We start from the raw sequence: 23201 nt of genomic DNA on the forward strand, positions 1-23201 counted from the left end.
GGCCTGAAAGACTTTCTTTGACATTTTCTGTAGTGCATGCGTCTGGTGGTAAATTCTTTTTCTTTGATGAAAATGTCTATTTTGCCTTCATTTATGAATAACATTTACACTGTACACAGAATTGTTGAGAGCACTTTTGTTTTTCATTGCTTTAACGATATCATTCCATTGCACTGCTTGTCAGTGACCACTCATCTTTGACTCCTACATGCAATGTGTCTTTTTTCGTCTAGGTGCTTTTAAATATTTTTTTCATTTTGAGTGTTTGATATCTTGATTATGGCATAGCTTCACGTGGTTTTCTTTGTTTATCCTACATGGGAGATTCCGGGCTTCTTATATCTGCAGCTTTTGTGTTCACAAAATTCAGGAAGATTTCAGCCATTACCTCCCCCAACACTCATCCATTTTCAGACTGCAATTACATGTAGGTTAGAATACTAGGTAATATCCCATAGGTCACAGGGGCTTTTTATCTCCCCCTTTCTTTTCTTCGTTCTGCTTAGTCTGGACAGCTTCTATTTTCCTGTCTTCAAATTCACTGATCTTCATTTCCACACACTTTACTTCTAATCTGCTGTTAAATTCAATATTATATATTTTTCACTATTGATACATTTTTCAGTTCTAGAAATTATGTTCAGTTCTTTTCTATAGTTTCCATTTCTTTCAACATTATGTTCAGGTTTTCCTTGAAATTCTTGAACATATTTGTAGTATCTGTTTGAAAGTTCTTACCTGCTAATTTCATCACCTTCATTATTTCTGGGTCTGACTGATTTTTCTTCTGATAATGGATCACAGTTCCCTGCTTCTTTGCATATCTAGTAATTTTTTGCTGGATACTAGACATTATTAATTTCATATTTGAATTTCTGGATTCTGCTGTCTCCATTAATGAATGTTGAATTTTGTTCTGGCATACTGTTAACTTACTTATGGACCAATGTGAACATTTCAAGCCTTGTTTTTGAATTGTTTATGGGTGTGCCTGGGGTAGCTCTTATTCTAGGGCTAGTATAGTCCTTCCTCTAATGCATAACCTTTCGAGGAGCTTTACTAAATCCCTCAGGTGTTCAACAAAGTTTCTCCATTTTGGTTGATCAGAACTCAAGCATCTCTCAACCCTTCACAAATTCTGGTAGTTGTTCAGGTTACAACTTTTCAGCAATTCTTTTCCTGACTCTTTGCCCAACTACTTGAAATCTTGCTCCATATATATCCAGCTTGGTTTCTGGTCAAATACCCCTATGCAGATTCCTGAAGCTTTCTTTCTGCTTATCATCTCTTCTCTGCAAATCTCAGCCACATCTGCTTTTCCAGTTTTTTCAGTTCAGTAAAATTGTGGTGACCTCCATGGGAATGCCCTCCTTGTGCCTGTGGTCTGGAAATTTCCTCCAAGGATAAAGCTGAAGCGATTGTAGAGCTGCCCTTATTTATTTCCTTTATCAATGTCAAAGTCCTAAGATCTTTTCCAATGTTTGTAAAGTGTTTTGTATATAAAAATATATTTTATTCAGTTTTCTATTTATTTGTGGTATAAAAACAGAATGGCAGAAGTTGAAGTTACTATCATGGCCAGAAGGAGAAGTCCAGGATTACTTTTATGTACACTGAAATTTGAGAACCTCTGACAGTGTTTTCTGAACTTTCTTCTGATAAGAATCACTTTAGTACTTGTTATAAAAAACAGTTACCAAGAGCTCATTCTCAGAGTTTTTGCTTTGAGATGAAGGTGATTCTTATCATCAGAGTATTGGAGAAAATATTAAAAAATAAAAGTACCCAAACTATCCTTTTTTCCTCAGGTGGCAGATTAAAATGTTACCTACTCAAGTAGGCTTTCTTTGACTTCTCTTTTCATAAAAGGTCTTCTCTTTCATTATTAACATCTCATTTATATTCTTCATAGCACTAACAAAAATGTATAATTATTTAATTAGTTTACTTAGCTCTACATTTTCTTTCTCCAACATTAGACTATAAGCACCATGACGACAGAGTTTTTCTGGTTCTCTATTGGATGCCCCAAACTTATCAAAAGAGAAAGGGGCGCTAATAGGTATAGATCATTCCAACTTGGGCCTGGCGCAAAGTAACAGAGTATCTATGGAATTAACAAATGACTGTATGAAAAAACAAGTTCTGTACACTTACACACACACACACACACACACACACACACACACACACACACATACACACATACAAAATGACAGAAGGCCATCTGTTCACATGGTCTGGAAAGTACCTCTTCAAAGTGTGGATGTCTGATTAATTTCAATAAAATAATGTACCAAATTCTGCATTCCAATAAAATACTGATAAAATATTAATGAGAATGGCATTATCACCTAATAGATGTTTCCTAATGGGTAGTTTCTAACATGAATTTTCACATTACTTTTCTAATGTGTAAGCTAGAAGCAGTATTTTTCAAGGTATCATTGACACATAATATAATTGACTCATTTAAGTATGCAGTTTGATGTTGTTTGGTAATTTGTATAAATCATGTAACCAATAAATCAGGATATAAAACAATTCCCTCACCCTAAAAGGTTTCAAAATTCTTGGAAAAAATGCCCTAAAACATTGGTAATGTTAGAAACAAGATAAAAAAAAAGAAAAGAAAAGAACTTAGCAGAAATATTTTAATGTGGATGGTAAAAATATACTGATTTGCCAAATGGCAAAATATCTCCGGTGACCTCATATTTTCTTCCCCCTGAAATAATACTATAAATTTTAGTCCCACTCAGAGAGCAGATGTTTTTGCAATCACTGGAGTACTATTAGGGAAAAAAGACATACAAGCATCATATTTATTATTTATGTAATTCCTGCATTAGAAGAGTAGGAAGAAGTACATTTAGATTGCTTTTTCCATCTTGCCCTTTAAATAAAAAAAATAAAATGAAACGACTCTAGGTAATTTGCTGTCTGTTCTGTTGCAAGTACACCAAATAACAGCCTTTTATAGGAGAGCTAGAAGGGTTGTTCCAGCCCTAAGAACATGAAAGGAATCATCATGTCAGCCGGCTACTCCACTGCAATTTTGCACAGCTAAAGGAAGGAAGGAACAATGCTGTGCTATTAGGGCAACTCAGCCTAGCTTCCCACTCCTGCCCTGCTTCCCCTGGCCCCTCCCCCACACAAACAAACCCGCAGTGGCCCCGTCTGGTACATGTTGTCTCCAGCACAGTAACATTAAAGGGTTACCTGAGCACCTAAAAACCATTTGTTCACGGTGACTCATGTTCTTTCTATCATCCTATGCTTCCTTCCCTCATGCCAGGTTTTACTTTACTTACTGGATGTAAGTATAAAATGAGAAGAGCCAATAATGCATGAGAATCAAAGTGGTATTTAGTATCTATGAAAACCACTTCGTTTACCTGAAATGTGCCTTTACAACAATTTACTGAATTTTTGTGCTTCAAATACTACCTGTAATTTCTAGCCTTTGATCTCTTGAAAGGGATATAATGTTAAAAACTGCTATGATTGGAAAGCAATGAGAGAAAGCAATGTCACTATGAAGAATGAACAAATCAGGACCGATTCAGCTAAATCACAGAATGCAATCTGTAGCACCACCATGAAAGGAGAAATTATAGCTAAAATGGGATTATGAGGGAAGGGCGTCTCTTAATAGAAAGATGTCCCAATTCTGAATTTCGACTCCATTATGGTGGAGGGCACACTAAGCAAAGAGTCCCTGGGACAGAAGACTAGATTCCTTACATCCTTAAAATGTGGCTGTTCATCCAACCAAGAAGGGGAAAATTATCGTTACATCTGTTTCCTTCATGTTCATCAGTAGCAAATGCTAAATACCAGACTGATTTAACTCAATTTTGACTCTTCGTTTTTAGTCCCCTGGAACAGTGTTAAACATAGGCAGAAACCTGACCAACTCACACCTCCCTGGCCCCCTCCATCCTTGCTACTGACCCTCAAGAACAGACACTAGCAATTAAAGGAAGCACAAAGCCAAAAGAGGTATCTACATTTTACTAAGCAGGTCAGTCAAGAAATATGGTAACAATAAGTAGAAATGAATATATGTATGATATTTTAAAATGGGGCATAAGTAAAAAAAGTATTAGGTTCTCCCTTTATGCCTACATCATTAGAAAAACCTAAAATATTAAGTGACAATAAAAATCCCCATAGACATTCTATCGGTTCCCACAGCAGAAACCTTTCTACCCCCTCTGTTACTAGACAGTTTCACTTCAAGTAGGCAACTGGAATTTCAGAGGATTAGCACTAGTGCTCTTTTCCTAAATCTGGGCAATAATTAGCCCGTCTGAAAGTGAACATACAGAATTGAGAAGGAAAAAATTCCCCAACAGGGCTCTGTATATTATTCACGCTCAAAAACTTAAAACAAAATGAAAGGGAAGTACAAAGGAAAAACAGAGGAAAGACAAAAATTCTATCAAACCGAAAGGAATAATTCAAGAATCACAACTGAATAATGGAGAAAAGAGGCCCATAGAGTGGAGTAAATCTTATTTTTCTTAGGGTTTGAATTCTGGATTGAAGTATAAATAAAATGATTTTTCACGGTGAAATGTCATCGAACAAGAGTATGTCCAAGCTGGGATGGCCTCCCCACATGCCAGGCTGACAATGAGGGGTGTCACTGATCGCTCACCCACCCTGCCGCCAGGCACACCTTCTCGAAGCAGATTCACGCCAGGAGCCCAGCACCATTAGCATGACTCTGGGTAATATCACAGCCTCTCTCTGGTCACTCTTTGGCTATCCTCGTGCAAAATAATTTATCTGGGCTTTCTTACAATAAGAGGTATAATTAGCAGTCATTTTGTAGAATAAAGTATTGCTGCCACAAGCCAATTTTCCTGAAAGTGGCTCTACAGCAGTACCTGTACCATTCATGTTTATAAATCAGGTAATTGTACATCGAGCCACTTCAGTGTGTATATAATTAGTCTAATTTACATATGTAAATCAATTATCTTATGTACAGTTTGCCAACTTCTTGCTTTCCTTTATTTTTTCTCCCACACTGTAAGTTCAGATAGATCAGATTTCCAAAATACCATTTTAATAAACTACCAGCTTTTTTTTTTTTTCTCAAGCCATTTCGGGATATTTCTAACTCCTCCATCTGATAATAAAACACAAGGACAAAGTTCAAAGAAGCTGTTAAGTCTCTACTGATTCATTATATCAAGAAGCTGCTTTACTTGTACTGGATGTTCCAAACCCTTTTAATCAATCTTTTCTGCTCTCACAAAAGAACATTTCAGGTGTCTCCAACTCTCACCTAATTTCAAGTGACAAGACTGAGAAATGACAATATAATTAGAATACAGATTTGATAGGCATAAAAGACAATGACAGATCTCATTCAATTTTTTTAAACTCTGGGCAAAGATCTATACCTGTACCCTTGCCCATTTAGGCCTACCTGAATCTCCATTCAAATGTTAATCTACCAATGATCCCATATGGAAAAAAAATTAAAGATACATTATTGAAAATGTTTCAAAGGATATAAAGATACAGATCTTAAGGGTCAGCACAGCATTAGATCTCAAATACACAAACACAAAGATGAAGTAAACTTTGAAAATTCTCCATTTATTTAAAGCAAAATGTTTTAAGTTCATAATGTACATTCTATTACTTAAAATCAAGTTTGATGAATAGAAGTTTTGCTTTGTTTTAAGAGTGATTTAACTACAAATATAAAGCAATCTTAAACTTAATGGAGAAAAACAAAGTAATTCTCAAATCATAATATGCTGCCTATTTTTAAAGAACACAACTGGTTATTTAAAAAAAAACTTTTAAACTTCTATAAAATAATGTAATACCAGTTTCAGATTCTGAAAGGGTACTTGAAAATACTATTTCAGAATTCTGAAAGGCTCTATGGTTCAATTAAAGGTGGCCAACTCAGCATATAAATGTATTTCCTCTCACTCATGAATCTCCATTAAAATGCTGGTAAGGGAATCAAAAGGTATAAAACACAAGAAAAAAGAGAACAGAAAAAGGGAGAGCAGTAGACAAGAGATTCCAACAAACGTTTTCAATATGGAAAGCAGATGACGGAATGAGGATGACTGATTTGGTAATGCAGAGGAAGCCACAAAATAAAGCGCTACGTGGAGGACTATTCTGTAGTTACCCCGGCACATCAACCCAGGAGCTGGGAGGGGAGGGGCAGAAAACAAGGGACTCTTTGGAAGTCTCTCATCAAAAGACTTGACACCGTCTTATCCCACATACAAAATATCAACATCCAGGAGGCTGTCCAAGCACTCCTCACATACACAAACATCCAGGCAAGAGACTGGAGGTTTTATTCCCTAGAAAAACTAAAGGGACTCGGGATTTGGTGGCATCAGTACAGTGGATAATGAGAAGAAGGCACATACTATCGCATGGTGTGTAAAACAGGGAAGTGAGCTTGGAAGGGGGAGGCCAAGGGATTCAGGGAACAGTGGGTTCCATTTGGGCGAGCAGCAGAGATATCAGAGAGGTCAGTCTGATACGTGGCAGAACTCCACTGTGGAGAAGGATTCCAGAAGCACGATTAGCAACCTTGCCAAAATTCAGAACGCAGATTACAAAATTAAAGCGTAGAGAAACTCAGCCATGCATTTCCAAATACACATCAAAAGCACAGATCTGCTCAGGAGAAGGTGGCACCGCTAAACTGGATTGACATTACTACTGCTCTGTATTATAACCAGATCCATATTACTACTGCCCTGTATAATAACTGGATCGACATTACTACCATTCTGTATTATAACCGGATCCATATTACTACTGCTTTGTATTACAAGCCTTTTGGTTCTACTTGCTTTTTGTTAACCAGGTGAATGTATTTATTTTGCAAAGGATAAAAATGATAAGTCTACCTGAAATTATATTGAGTGAAAAAATAGAATAACTTCATAAAAAATACTGCCAATCATTTTAAACATACAAAAAAAAATGAAGGAACTATGTTAAATGTTGAGAGTGGTTCTTTTTATAGTTTCAAGTATTTTCTACAATGATCAGCCATTTAAAATCAGTTAAAAAATCATTTAAAAACCGTAACAGAAAAAATAAAAAGTATAAAAACAATACAACTTCTATGTGTGTCACTGCAGAAAAACCAAAAGAACGTTCTGAAAGAAATACAATAATCAAATGCTAATAAAATCAAAATGAACACAATAAATACGTTATTACAGTGAACCAATGAAGGTTTTACTAGTCCTGAGTTTGATAAAAGCAACTATTAAAAACAATTCTGAATTTTACCAGAATTAATGATTACCTCACTTTAATAATATCCAGTAAAAATTAGAAAAACTACATTCTCCTAGGACTGGCAGTTACCTTAACAGGGCACCTTCCCGTATGTATTCCTGCATCAGAGGGAACTGTCCAAACCTACTCTCAGGAGACTCTACAGCTTCCCTTTGGTGACTTACTTAGTATTCAATACCATTTCTGATATGGTTTTCTCCCATGAATGTAAATACCTGGTTCTGTAGTTTATGACATTAGTATTCAATGAGGACAGGAAAAAAAAAAATCACAGCTTACCATTTTTGTCTAATGAAGCCTCACTTACATTAATTTTCTCTCATACCCTAGCACCTGGCACAGAGCCTCTGTCACAAAATGCGGATGAATAAATCAATATTATAATGAAGTTCCTTTTAAGCTTGTTCTTCTGCAAGGCAAAGAATCCCTGTTTCTTGAGTCTTTTAATGTGGAGATGTTTCCTCTTAGTCATTCATAGTCTTCATTGCTTTTCTTTAATTTCCTAATGTGTCTTAAAAGGACAAGGCCAGAGGGCGCCTGGGTGGCTCAGTTGGTTGGGCGACTGCCTTCGGCTCAGGTCATGATCCTGGAGTCCCGGGATCGAGTCCCACATCGGGCTCCCTGTTCAGCAGGGAGTCTGCTTCTCCCTCTGACCCTCTTCCCTCTCGTGCTCTCTGGCTCTCATTCTCTCTCTCAAATAAATAAATAAAATCTTTAAAAAAAAAAAAAAAAAAAAGGACAAGGCCAGAATGGGGCCCAGTGTTCTGCTGAGTCTGTGACCAGTCAAGAACATACTAAAGGAAGGGTTTCATGGGGTGTCAATGTTACATAAACATTCAGTCATTCCAAGACTACACTGTAAATTTCCACATGTAGAATAATGTTGAAACACTTACCTCAAGAACCAACCACAGCTTGTCTCCATTTATTTTATCCTTCTTAAAGTACATCCCGTAGAATCTTACGACATTGGGGTGGTCGGAAAGCGTCTTTAAGATGTTATACTCTGCTTCAATCTCTTCATCGATATCCTGGTTTCGAAAAGTCATAGGAAGAAAACCATGAGAAAAACATGAATTATGTCAAAGAGACATATTAGAGATCACCAAATAGAGAATTTAATTTTGTCAAAGCAAGGTTATAATAATGGCTTTTATTGTGCTCAATAGTACGTACTGAAACTTCTCAGGCCATTATGTATGGGGAGAGATTGTATTTTCCCACTAATCAAATACATCTCTAATTATGTTAATTTCATTGAGTTAAAAAGGGACAAATAAAAGACTATTTTTGTATGCACTTAGAAAGAAACATACACGAAGAAGGATTCCAGAGGATATTCCTTTCTTTGCAGTGTTAACTTTGTTTCAGTGGCAAAGCCATTGATTTGAAATAAAAACTTTTAGCTGGTTCATTTTGTTCCTTTGAAATACAGGATACGTAGAAGCTTTCAAAAGCTAGTCATACAAGCAATAAATTCTTATCTTTCCAAAAAAGTAAAATAAAGTTATACATAAGATGGCATACAGCCTTAGTTAGCTAAAGGCTCATTCGCCAGAAGTAGAACAGGTTACTACATCTGCCAATCTCCCAACAAAAACACAAGATAACTACTTAGTCATGTTTTTAGAAAACCACAATACATGAAACAACTCAGAGTACTAATAAGACAAAGCCTTCAAATACTGTTTTTACGGTAACATTTAGTGTCCACGTTGTTTTATGACAAAATCATGTAATCACAGAGCTGGAAAGAATTCTAGACCAGAGATCCAATTTGAGAAAAAGAAGCTAAAGCTCAGAGAGGTTGGTCACAGAGCTGGTTAGTATAAGATGCAGGACTAGCCTGCAAGTCCACCGCCTCCTCCCTTCTAAGCCCATTCATTTTATCCCTTTCTCAGATAGAAACATACTATATCAAAATTCATAATAGTAAGACTCTTTTAATAAAAAAAAATAGTTAAGACTTTTTAATAAAAAAAATCTGTAAAATGCTTAGGATGCATTTAAATTTATTTTATTAAGATTATAATCTCTTGGTTATAAATCTTTTTTATTTGGCTTGTGACATGATGAATGAAGAGGAAATAAATAATTCTGAGAAAAACATACATGTACTGTGACAAGAATAAAGGCAGCAAAAGAACCAATTTCACACCATAGTCATGAAACCGATATATTTCATTAAAGCAATAGAACAAAACATGATTTTCAAGGTTCACAGGATATGAAACAGGAGTAAATTATAAAAGAATAATGGCTATATGTATCCATAATCCATTTCTCCTTCTCCATTAAGAAGTAGAGGAATGGGAGAGACATGCTGGTTATGGGGCCAGACACGGGATCCAGTTGGAGCCCTTTCTCTTGCCACCATGAACCCCAACCCATACTTGCAAAGACCAGAGGAGAGAGGTACAGTCACTTTGGTACAGATTCATTTGTGTCTCTCTGCCTTCAGTTTAAATGGTAAGAACTGGGGTGCCTGGGTGGCTCAATTGGCTAAGCATCTGCCTTCAGCTCAGGTCATGATCTCAGGGTCCTGGGATGGAGCCCCATGTCGGGCTCCCTGCTAGTGGGGTGTCTACTTCTCCCTCTGCCCCGCCCCCCACACTCAATCCCCTTTCGTGCTCTCTCTCTCTCTCAAATAAACAAATAAAATCATTTTTAAAAGTGGTAAGAACTTTCCAATAGGGGATCAATGAAAACATTCAGCATCAGTTAAGCCTGCACATAGTTGTCTCTCTCTTTTTTCCTTCCAATGTACCTAATATATTACTTGAATAAAACCCCCCCACTCTCCCTCTCCTCTGCTCAAAATAATATGAAATGCTGTAGTTATAATGGGTTTAGTCGAAATAAACAATCAAAAAAGAAAGCATAAGAAAAAGAAATCCTGAGATGCACAAATGGAGACCTGGAGACCTTTTGCAGAGTCCTACAAGTTTGCTAGTGTAAGAGCTGTGACAAGGACCAGGAGTCCCACGTCCTTCCCAAACACTTCACGACATCTGTCATGTCCCACCCCATTATGTGTGCAAGAGTCAAGTAACTGGAGAAACTGCTCTCGATAGAACTTTGGGGATTATGTGATCACTGAGCTCATTCTGGTTCACCCACGTGCTGTGAGAGAGCTACACGTATTTCCCAAGAGCAGACAATGTTCCAAAACAGTCAGTTCTCATTCCCAGAAAAAAGGGGGGGGGAGGGGAGAACCTCATCAACTTCTTTACGCTCTTCAACGCCAAAAAAAAAAAAAAAAGCCTAGAAGGTTCCCTTATCACAGCTGCTATTCCAAAAAAAAAGCAAAAGAGGCTCCCTACTGGGGCATCACTTAAAGAGGCCATAAGCACCACACATGCAATTTCAATTCTTCACAAGGAAACTCACCCTGATTATAAGTGAATACCATTTTTGCTTTGGAAACATTTCAGCAAACCTGAAAATTAATTTCCCATCTCTGAAAGAAATATAATTTAACATAAAATATTTCTGGGTTAGTTTAAGAGACATTCTTCCTGAAGCCTAAATAAATGCAGGAAGAAAAAGAGATCTGGCCAAGATGACATTTGAGAATTACTTCTAGACCCCTGAGTCTGTGTTCTTACAATTTTTTGAAATCCAAAATAACATTAAATCAACTGTTGAGCTATTAAGAGCTGTATTTATTTATTTACTTATTTGTATTATATATTTGTTCAATTATTATTTATTGGTCCCTATTGTATATGTTAAGTATATAAACAACAAAAACAACAAATAGACTTTTTTTTACATTTTCAATTGACACTGGGACAAATAAATCAAGTTAGCTACAGACTTTTTAACTGTTTAGTACAAATAAAAACGAAGTTAATTAGCAGAAAAGAGGAAAAACAATGTGACATACATGAATTGGGTCCAGAATTTTCACTGCTGCTCTTTGGCCATTTTTCTTATTCAATACTTTAAAAACTTTCCCGTAAGTTCCTTTGCCAATTGTTTCGGTGATTTCCCATGTATCAGAAGGATCAGGAAAGTTATCAAAGATGATTGTTTTTCCAGTTAATGGAAGCATCTCACAAGTTTAAATCACTGGAGAGAAAAAGTACAGTTTCAGCTACATTTGATTGGGAATATTAAATGGTACACACAAACTCATGGGAAATTATCTAACATTTCACTGATATGATGGAAAACATACAGCAGTAACCAAATGTACTCAGAATTATAGAAAATTTTAATTTCAATTCTTTTTGCAAACAGATTAATAGGAGTTCAATAATGCTTTGTAAACAGGGCTTTATTTCTATGTTTAATATAGTCCCATATTAATTGCTCTTCATTCTTTTCATATTAAAATAAGAGGCACATATTTAAATCACTTTGATATATTGCTTTATACTCAGATATTAATACAATGAATCAAAAAAATTTAACCTTAAAGATGATAAAATTCAATGTCGTCAAGGCAAATCCCACATTTTGAAGTGACTGTGTCTTATTATCACTCCTTTATGTAAAACCCAATAATGGGTCTCATATTGCTTTTAGGATGAAATTTAACACAACCTACCAGGTCCCGTAAAGTATGGCCCTTGCTTAATGTCCTCACCTCATGTCTCAACTTTTCTTCTCTCAGCCATTACAAACCAGTCACTAGGGATCCTTTAAAGTCATTTCTTTCTTGCTTAAGGGTCTTAGTAGACAGGAATTCCTCCCACTTTCTGCCTGTGGTTTCTTTCTTTTTATTTATTTATTTATTATGTTATGTTAATCACCACACATTACATCATTAGTTTTTGATGTAGCGTTCCATGATTCATTGTTTGCGTATAACACCCAGTGCTCCATTCAGTACGTGCCCTCCTTAATACCCATCACCAGGCTAACCCATCCCCCCACCCCCTCCCCTCTGTAACCCTCAGTTTGTTTCTCAGAGTCCATAGTCTCTCATGGTTCGTCTCCCCCTCCAATTTGCCCCCTTCATTTTTCCCTTCCTACTATCTTTTTTTTTTTTTAACATATAATGTATAATTTGTTTCAGAGGTACAGTGGTTTCTTTATTGAATTCCAACACCTTCTTCTCTTTCAGATCTTAGCTTAGATGTCATTTCCTCGGAATGTCACCACTCTCTGTCCCATTTGGCTTGCAAGCCCCACCCCTGTACTTGCAGAGCACTCTACCCACGCTTATCGGATCTTACGACATGCCCAACACCTGGCACGGTGCTGAAACAATTAGGAGAGTACAGCCAATGGGGTCAGGTGACTTTTAAAAGGAGATGTTATATGTAACCTGAAATAAGATCCCAGGCTTCTTGACTACCCAGTAGTGTTTTTAACCTTCTATATTCTTCCTATATTACATTCAACCATTTGTATAAAACCACACAAAAGTAAGAGAAGGAGCTCCCAGAACTTCTGGTGGCCCTTACATTTTTTCAATTATCTGTGCAAAAACCTCACAATCTTCGATGTTCAAAAGTTGCATGCAGTTGTGCTTGTGTGTATTAATAAATAAGTAGTAATGCTATAGAATAATGTTAGCCCATGAAATTCATTGGTCTAACCACAATTTTCAGTCTTAGCCACACCACCAATCCACTGAGCCCTCACTTGCTTTATAGCCATCAACCCCGTTCAGTCTTCATTCCTTCTTCACTTGCTTCTTCCCCAGCATAAATTCTACAGCCTGAATCATTATGACTTCCTTGCAAATACCCTCAACACTCTTGCTCCTCTTTCTCCACCATCAGTCTCCCAGAATGAAAAAAACAAGTCTGGTTAAAAACCCTACATGTCTTCACACCTGTGCGTGTAGCTAGAGGAAAAACCATACAACCGTATTGATTGGTTTCACTTCACATTCAGAATAACAAACCTACAAGTAGACCTGCGACACTGCCTAGAAGTCCTACTGTGCTTCTCTGGTTTGTCTATTCCTTTCTCATTATTTCACAGTGATCCTTCTCCTCACATTTTTCTTGTCCTCAAATTGTTCTTCTTTGTTCTCCACCCCCTCCTACAAAATTGCCCAACTGATGCCCTTCCTTAATAATTAATTGAAAACATAAAAGCAGCAATAAACGCCTTAAAACTACAAACTTCTCATCCTGAAAACTACAAATGTGCATCAAACGTGAGTTCTTTCTCATTGTCTATCATCGGTTTTTGCTGTTTGGCCTCAGTCTGTTTCTTCAGTTCCTTCTCAGCCTTCAGATCTCGGCTCAAACATCACTTTCTTAGAAGGGCCTTTCCTGACCAACCTACATAAAGTTAGCTTTTCCCACACATTTTATTTCTCCTTTAGAATGTAAGCTACAAAAGAGTATAGACTTTATTTTTACTACTGTATCTGCAATTCCCAGAACAATGCCTAGTACGTGGTAGGCAATTCATAAATCTGGCAAAATGGGCAAATGTTTGTTTACCTGTTAATTCTGACAACACAGACCTTAACTATCTTGTTCACATCCAAATCTAATAATGCCTAACTCTGTGCCTGGCATATAGTAGATGTTAAATATACAGCTGATGAATAAATTAATCAGTATGGTTCTTCAAAAGACGTTTTTAAATGAGGGAGAAAAATAAGGATTAGGGAGAGCTGAAAAGAATTCGAAAATCTAAACAAAATAAGGATCATGTTCCGATTCATTATACTGAAGGGTGCGGCATCTCATAAATGGCTATGAATGCCTGCTAAAAATTACATCACTACACAAAACACACTTATGAATAGTTCTTAGAATACTTAATCTTTATAAAATTTGTGCCTATGATCCAAAACGCAATGGAATAAGTAGGAGGTAATCAGTAATAATCATCCACTTTAGTGATTTCACAATCAGTGACAAGATAACTACTTCTTATATCTATGTACTTGAGTTATGCAAATAAGCATTTATGCCATCCACATAATGTAAAAGTTAGACCAAAAGACCAAATTAAATCTTGTTAAATGCCTGAAATAAGCATTTTTAACCACAAGAAACATTCATTATATGGAATGCTGCTTTTCAAGTGGTAATGTTATTGAACACAATTCTAATTTCTGCTACATTAATTATTAGGAATTAAGTATTGGTATTTAAATATACAGGCATAAGAATGAACACCTAATGTGTGCAGAGTATTTTAGACTCTTGGGTATACAAAGATAGGCAACTCATGGGTAGATATATGTAAGTAATATTATGAAAAGTGACAGATAATAGAAACAAACATAAAGTGCTACAGTAGCCCAGGTGAAGAAGCAATTAATTCTGAAGTGATCATGAAAAGATACAGAAAATAAGCATTACTGGAGCTGGACATTAAACATGAAAAGAAGTTTGTCCAAAACATAATTCCCTCTTTAACAATTCTCAGTAAAACAAATATTTAAAGCAGTTCATTGTTATATCATAAAACACAAGACAATAATCACAGAATAACAAAAGCACAGGTGTTTTGGAAACAGACTATACTTAGTCAAATCTCATTCAAAACAAACAAAACTCCCAACAAGTAGGTAAGATGAAGTCTAAAATGACTTCCTCAAAATTAAACATTAAAGAATTCAAAACCTTAGAATATAAGCAAGTCTTCTTAATCTTAAGCTATACTTTTTCCAGTACTGATAGATTATTATTTAAGAATAAAATAAAATGTCAGTCAGTAAACAACTAATTATTTAATGATTACAGTAGGTTGTATGGCAATGAATGTTCATATTTTTTTTTCTAGTCCTTCAGCACTCACAGAATAAAAAATAATTCTCTAGCTCATAAAATGAAAACCAACTTCTTAATTATATGATCATTTATGCTAAATAACTTTTTGGCATATATACTTACTATATTTTAACATATGTATTTACCATAATTCCAAAAAGGTACTTCCATTTTAAAAGCTACATTTTAAAAATGAAGACTTATTTTTTTGAATTGATTTATTATATACTGAGCTGCTGAGGGTTGTTTTTTTTTTTTCATGATAGAAAAAAGACCGTATTACAATGAAAAAAGTATCTTACTTCAGGATCTTATCATTCATCTCAACACTTATTTGACTGCTTTTGTAAACCTCCCCTTCATTCTTCTTTACTAAAATAACCAAACTGCCTTCATGCTCATTCTAAAACACAGCAGGGCTGATCTCCCAATGGGCTGTGTCTTCCCTCTGCCTGAAATGCTCTTTCTCCAGATATCCATATTGCCTACTCCTTCACTTCCTTTAATTCTTGCATCAGCCATCACCTCCTCAGTAAGTCCTATCCTAACCATCCTGTTTAAAATGCCACCCTGCCCTCCACCACTCTATCCTACCTCCAACCTCCTGGTCCCCTTTCCCTGCTCTATTTTCGTAACACTCTTTACTTCCTTTCATGCTACATCACTTCCTGTTTATTATGTTTTACTTATTGTTTTTCTGTACTACTAGAATGTAAGCCCATGAGCACTGAAATTTTAGGTTGTTCATGGATATATCCCAAAGACTCTAAAACCATGACTGGCACAGAGGAAGTACTCAATAAGGATTTGTTGAATACTGGATAGAAATGAATAGAACACAATAGCTAGAAAAATTTCAGGTGATTTTACCAATGAATTCAATAAAATATTTAATAAAGAAAGAAAGAATGTCATCTTAGGCAATCTTTTTTCAGAGACTAGAGACAGAGGGAACACTTGAAAGTACCTACACAGAGATAGAAATTATTAAAAAAAAGAACCAAACAGAAATTCCGGATATGAAAATTAAAATAATTGAATTGAAAAATTCCCTAGAGGGGTTTAATAACAGACTTGAATGGGCAGAAGAAAACCAGCAAACTTAAACCCAAGTCATTTGAAATTATCAAGTCTGAGGAACAAAAAGAAAAAAGAATGTACAAAAATGAACAGAGCCTAAGGGACTTAGGAGATACCATCAAGAGAACCAACATAAGCATTATGAGTACTAGAAGAAGAAAAAGAAAGAATGAGGGGAGATTGTTTGAAGAAATAATGGCTGAAAACATCATAAATTTAAGGAAAAGACAGGGATGTACAAATCCATATAGATGGATCTACAAATCCAAGAGGCCCAACAAACTGCAAGGATAAATCCAAAGAAACCCACACTGAGACACATTATTATGAAGCCGTCAAAAGACAAAGACAAAGAAGAAATCTTGAAGGCAGCAAGAGAAAAGCAACTCATCATTTACAAGGCTTTCCAGCAGAAACCTTGTTAAGTCAGAAGGCAGCGGGACAATATAGTTAATGTGCTGAAAGAAAAACTTGTCAACTGAGAATTTTATATACAGCAAAACTGTCCTTCAAATATGGGAGAGAAATTAACATTCCCCAAATAAATAAAAGCCGAGGGAGTTCATTACCACTAGATCTGTCCTACAAGAACTGCTAAAGAGAGTCTTTCAGATTGAAATTAAGGATGCTAGACATTATATAACGATAAAAGCATTAACTCACCAAGAAGATATCACAATTATAAATATATATGCACAAAACACCAAAGCTCCAAAATATGTAAAACAAACACTGATGTAATTCAAAGACAAATAAATCGCTCTACAATAATAGCAGGCAACTTCAATACCCTGCCTTCCGTAGTGGATAAAACAATGAGACAGAGATCAGGAAGGAAATATAGGACTTGAACAACACTAAGGACCAATCGGATCTAACAGACACATACAGAACGCTCCGTCTAACGATAGCAGAATACACATTTTTCTCAAGTGTAGATGGAATATTCTTCAAGATAAACCATATGTTAGACCATAAAACAAGTCTTAGTAAAATTTAAAAGACTGAAAACATACAAAATACCTTTTTTCTTTTTTCTTAAGATTTTATTTATTTGACAGAGAGAGGCAGAGAGCACAAACAGAGGGAGTATCAGAGGGCGAGGGAGAAGCAGGCTCCTTGCTGAGCAGGGAGCCCGATGTGGGGCTCAATCCTAGGACCCCGGGATCATGACCTGAGCCGAAGGCAGATGCTTAACCATCTGAGCCACCCAGGTGCCCCCAAAATACCTTTTTCAATCAGAACATAATGGAATTAGAAATCAATAGCCAAAAGAAAACTGGAAAATCCACATATATGTGGAAAATTAAACACACTATTAAATAATGAGTCCTACAAGAAATCACAAGGAAAATTGGAAAATATCTTGAAGCAAATGAGACTACCACACAGCAGAATTTGAGGGATGCAGCAAAAGCAGTGCTAAGAGGCAAATTTATAGGTATAAAAACTTATGTTAAAAAAGAAGAAAAATCTCAAAACCTAATTTTATACCCTAAAACTAGAATTAGAGGAAAAGGAAAAAATTAAACCCAAAAGTAATAAAAGGAAATAATAAATACTAGAGCAGTGATAAATAAAATAGAAAAGAGAAAAACAATAGAAAAAAAAAATCAACAAAACCAAGCATTTGTTCTCCAAGAGATAAACAAAATTGACAAACCTTTAGTTAGACTAAGAAAAAAAATGGAGAAAACACAAATAAGTAAAACGAAATGAAAGAGGAGGCATTACTACTGATTCCATAAAAATAGAAAGGACTGAACTAGGAACAATTACATGCCCACACAATGGATAAACTAGATGAAATGGACAAATTCTTAAAAACACACAAGCACCAAGACTGAATCATGAAAAAATTAAAAATTTGAATAGGCCTATAAGTAGTGAGGAAATTGAATCAGTAATCAAAAACCTCTCAACAACAAAAGAAGCCCAGGAACACATAGATTTACTGGTTAATTCTACTAAACATTAAAGAAAAATTAACACCTTAAACAAAAATTAACACCTTCAACTCTTTTTTTTTTTAAAGATTTTATTTATTTACTTGACAGAGAGAGACACAGCGAGAGAGGGAACACAAGCAGGGGGAGTGGGAGAGGGAAAAGCAGGTTTCCTGCTGAGCAGAGAGCCCGATGCAGGCTCGATCCCAGGACCCTGGGATCATGACCTGAGCCGAAGGCAGACACTTAACAACTGAGCCACCCAGGTGCCCAGCACCTTCAACTCTTAAAAAGCAAGGACTAAGAATTCTTAAACTCTTCTAAAAAATTTAAGAGTGAGCAGTGCCTAATTCATTCTACGAGGCCAGCTTTACCATGATACCAAAGCCAGGCAAAGACACTACGAGAAACGAATACTGCAGACCAATATCCCAATAAACACTGATACAAAAATCTTCAAATAAAATACCACCACTCTGAACGCAATAGCATATTCAAAGGGTCACATACAATGACCAGGTGGGATTTATTCCTGTAATGCAAGAATGGTTCAATATATAAATATCAATCAATGTAATACATGGCATTAACAAAATGAAGAGTAAAATAATGATCATTTAAATTGATGCAGAAATGCATTTGATAAAATTTAATACTTGTTTAAGATTTAAAAAAAACACCCAAACTAAGAACAGAAGAAAACTCCCTGGACGTAATAAAGGCCATGTATGAAAAACCCATAGCTAACATCACACTCATTGGTGAAAGACTGAAAGCCTTCCCTCTAAGAACAGAAACAGGCAAGGAGGCCTACTTTTTTTTTTTTTAAGATTTTATTTATTTATTTGACAGAGAGAGAGATAGTGAGAGCAGGAACACAAGCAGGGGGAGTGGGAGAGGGAGAAGCAGGTTTCCTGCTGAGCAGGGAGTCTGACATGTGGCTCAATCCCAGGACCCCAGGATCATGACCTGAGCTGAAGGCAGACGCCTAATGACTGAGCAACCCAGGTGCCCAAGGAGGCCTACTTTTGCCATTTCTATTCAACACAGTACCAGAAGTCCTTCCCAGAGCAAGCAGTCAAGAAAAAGAAAAGACATCTGTGGATAAAGAAGATGTGGTGTGTATATATATATATATATATATAAAATGTAATTATCAGTCAGCTATCAAAAAAATGAAATCTTGCCATTTGCAACAATGTGGATGGAACTAGAGGGTATCAGGCTAAGTGAAATAAGTCAATCAGAGAAAGACAATTATCATATGATTTCACTCATATGTGGAATTTAAGAAACAAAACAGAGGAACATAGAGGAAGGGAGGGAAAAATAAAACAAGATGAAATCAGAGAAGGAGACAAACCAAAAGAGATGCTTAACTGTAGGAAACAAACTGAGGGTTGCTGGAGGTAACTGGGTGATGGGCATTAAGAAGGGCACGTGATGTAATGAGCACTGGATGTTATATAAGACTGATGAATCACCAAACTCTACCTCTGAAAATAATAATATACTATATGTTAATTAATTGAATGTAAATAAAATAAAGTTAAACTAAAAGAATAAAGCCTTCCCATATCAAAAGTAAAAAAAAAAAAAAAAGACATCCAAATTGGAAGGGAAGATTAAAATTAACTTTATTTCTCTATTTATAGAGGACTTGATCTTATATGTAGAAAACCCTAAAGAGGCCACAAAAAGACTGTTAGAACTAATCAATGAATTCAGTAAAGCTGTGAGATATAAAATCAGTTTCATTTCTATACACTAACAATGACTCTGAGAAGGAAATTCAGAAAACAATTCTATTTACAATAGCACCAAAAAGAATAATACTTAGGAATAAATTTTTTTCTCTTTAAATTTTTTATTGTTATGTTAATCACCATACATTACATCATTAGTTTTTGATGTAGTGTTCCATGATTCATTGTTTGTGCATAATACCCAGTGCTCCAGTGAAAACTATAAAACACTGTTGAAAGAAATTAAACAAGACGCAAAGAAATATAGAGACATCCTGTGTTCACACATTGGAAGACTTGATATTGTTAAGATGTTAATACTACCCCCAAACAATCTACAGATGCATTCCCTATCAAAATCCCAAAAAGAAATAGAAAAAAAAAATCCATCCTAAAATTCATATGGAATCTCAAATAATCTCAAATAACCCAAACAATACTAAAAAGCAGGATGAAGTTGGAGGTCTCACACTTCCTGATCTCAAAACTTATTTCAAAGTCACAGTAATCAAAACAGTGTGATCCTGGCATAAAGACAGATATATAGATCAAAAGAATAAATTAGAGAACCCAGAAATAAAACTTCACATATATGGTCAAATGATTTTCAACAAGACTGCCAAGACCATTAATAAGGGAAAGAACAAACTTTTCAACAACTGGTGTTGAGAAAACTGAAAAACCATATGTAAAAGAACAAAGTTGAATTCTTATGTTACACTATATACAAAAAATTAACCCCCCCACATCAGGCTCTGGGATCATCGGGGAGCCTACTTGGGACTCTCTCCCCCTGTGCTCCTTCCCCCCATGCTTGCTCTCGCTCTCTCTCTCTCAAATAAATAAATCTTAAAAAAAAAAGAAAGAAAGATGGGGCGCCTGGGTGGCTGAGTTGTTAAGTGTCTGCCTTTGGCTCACATCATGATGGGATCGAGCCCCGCATCAGGCTCCCTGCTCCGCGGGAAGCCTGCTTCTCCCTCTCCCACTCCCTCTGCTATGTTCCCCCTCTCGCTGTGTCTCTCTCTGTCAAATAAATAAATAAAATCTTTAAAAAAAAAAAGATTGAAAAATTAACCCCTAAGTATCAAAGACTTAAACACAAGAGCAAAAACTACAGAACTTAGAAGAAAACATAGGGGGAAAAGCTTCATAACAGTGGATTTGGCAATGATTTCTTGGATGTGACACTAAAACCCAGGCAACAGAAAAAACAGATAAACTGGATTTCACAAAAATTAAAAACTCTTGTGCATCAAAGGACATTATCAACAGAGTGAAAAGACAACCTGCAGAATAGAAGAAAATATCTCCAAGTCCTGTATCTTATAAAGGGTTAACCAGAATGTAAAAAGAACTCCTACAAGACAACAACAAAATAACCCAATTTAAAATATGGGCAAAGGACTTGAATAGATCCTTGTCCAAAAAGATATACAAATGGCCAATAAGCAAATGAAATGACGCTCATCACCACTAATCATTGGGAAAATGCAAATCAAAACCATAATGAGATACTACTTCACCCCCATTAGGATGGCTATTATCAAAAACACAGAAAACAAGTGTTGTTGAGGTTGGGAGAAATTGGAACTCTTGTGCAGTACTGGTGGGAATGTAACTAGGGCAGCTGCTGTGGAAAATGGGATAGTGGTTCCTCAGAAAAACACAGAATTACCAACACTTCTACTTTGGGGTACATATTCAAAAGAAGTGAAAGCAAGTTCTCAAAGAGATACATGGATATCCATGTTCATAGCAGTATTATCCGCAGTAGCTAAAAGGTGGGAGCAACCCACATGTCCATCAATGGACATGAATACAATGTTGTACAGACATAGAATATGGAATATTACACAGGCTTAGAGGGGAAAGGACATTCTGATACATGCTACAATATGGATTAGCCTAGAAGACACTACGCTTAGTGGAAAAAGGCAGCCACAAAACGGCAAATATTGCACGATTCCATTTATATAGCATACCTAGAATAGTCAAATTCAGAGAAGGAAAGAGGAATTGTGGTTACTAGGGACGTGGGGGAAGGAGAATAAATGGAAATTATTGTTTAATGGGTAGAGTTTTAGTTCAGCAAGATAAAAAAATTCTGGAGATGGATGGTGGTGATAACAGTAAAACAATGTGAGCATACTTAATGTCACGGAACTGCACATTTAAAAATGATTAAAAGGGTAAATTGTATGTAATGCACATTTCGCCACAAATAAAGATGTTACTCGGGGTGCGGTACAGGGAAACAAAGTAATGAAAAACACAAAAGCCAAACCGAAAGATATGGAAAGGAGAATGGAACGGTCCGCCTGCCCTCAGATCCACGCATAACCTTCCATGTCCTGAGTCTGGGGAGCTGATATCTCAAAACTGTTACTTCCCACACTACTCGCTCCCTTCACTTACTCCTCTGCTAGATTCTGTCCGTGAGAGTCTCGGGCAGGAGACTGGACGGGAGGAGGAAAGGATACCAGCTTATTTCTCCTCTGCTTTCTCTGGGTTTTATGATGTCTCCACCAGTGGCTATGTCTCCACGGTCCCTGTTCCTATAAGGAAAAACCTGCCATGGTTCGAGATGGCCTCAGTTTCTGGGTTCTGGTAAGACTACCTCCGTACGGCAACCCTACAGCCCAAGCAGTGACAAGAGTTTTTTTTTTTTTGCTATTGCTGAACATAAACTGCCTCACGATGCCCTGCTTGGCATTTAGATATCCCGAAACATTTCTCACTGATTTTTCACATGTCTTAGTCTGTTCAGCCTGCTGTAACAAAAATACCATAAATTGGGTGGCTTAGAAACAAAAAAATACTTATTTGTCCCAGTTCTAGAGGCTGGGAAGTCCCACGTCATGTGCTGGTAGACCCAATGTCTAGTGAGAGCCCACTTTCTAGACAGCTGGGTTTTCACAATAACCTCACATTGTGGAGAAGATGAGTTAGATCTCTGGGGTCTCTTTTATAAGGACATTAATCTTATTCATGAGGCTCCTCCCTCATGACCTAATCACCTCCAAAGGCCCCACCTCCCATCACCCTGGTGCTTAGGATTTCAACACAGGAATTTTGGGAGGACACAAACATTCAGACCAGAGCACCATCTGAAATTCCCTGTTGAACTACCCGGTATTAACCGTTTTCCAGACCGATGCAGTCCAACACACACCCAATCCATTTGAGAAGGCGAGAATAGAGAGAATGGAGTAAAAGCAACAGGTAATGGTTGAGAGTTTTCCTAAAGAGGTGAAAAGTGTGAACACTCAAATTTAGGAAGCTCAAGTAGGGTAGATAAAAAGAAATCCACAGTTAGATACACACCACAGTAAAACCATGGAACACCAAATACAAAGAACACCTCTTAAAACCAACCAACCAGAAAAGATATATTACATGTAGAGGAAAACAATTAGAATGAC

General features: G+C 36.4%; 1 protein-coding gene across 4 annotated transcripts in view; it reads right to left on the reverse strand.

Annotated features, from left to right (window-relative positions):
• Positions 1–23201, reverse strand: part of MYO3A (myosin IIIA) — a 231842-nt gene that overhangs the window by 203478 nt on the left and 5163 nt on the right. For all 4 annotated transcript variants that reach the window (XM_035729263.1, XM_027593914.2, XM_027593918.2 and 1 more), the window contains exons 3-4: positions 11201–11385; positions 8208–8342 (exon numbers count right to left, since the gene is read on the reverse strand). In XM_035729263.1, the coding sequence (XP_035585156.1) occupies positions 8208–8342; positions 11201–11368 (303 nt within the window). In that variant the 5' untranslated portion in view covers positions 11369–11385. The remainder of the gene's footprint in view (positions 1–8207; positions 8343–11200; positions 11386–23201) is intronic.

Source organism: Zalophus californianus, chromosome 9 (assembly GCF_009762305.2).
Source record: "Zalophus californianus isolate mZalCal1 chromosome 9, mZalCal1.pri.v2, whole genome shotgun sequence".
Classification (NCBI taxonomy): Eukaryota; Metazoa; Chordata; class Mammalia; order Carnivora; family Otariidae; genus Zalophus; species Zalophus californianus.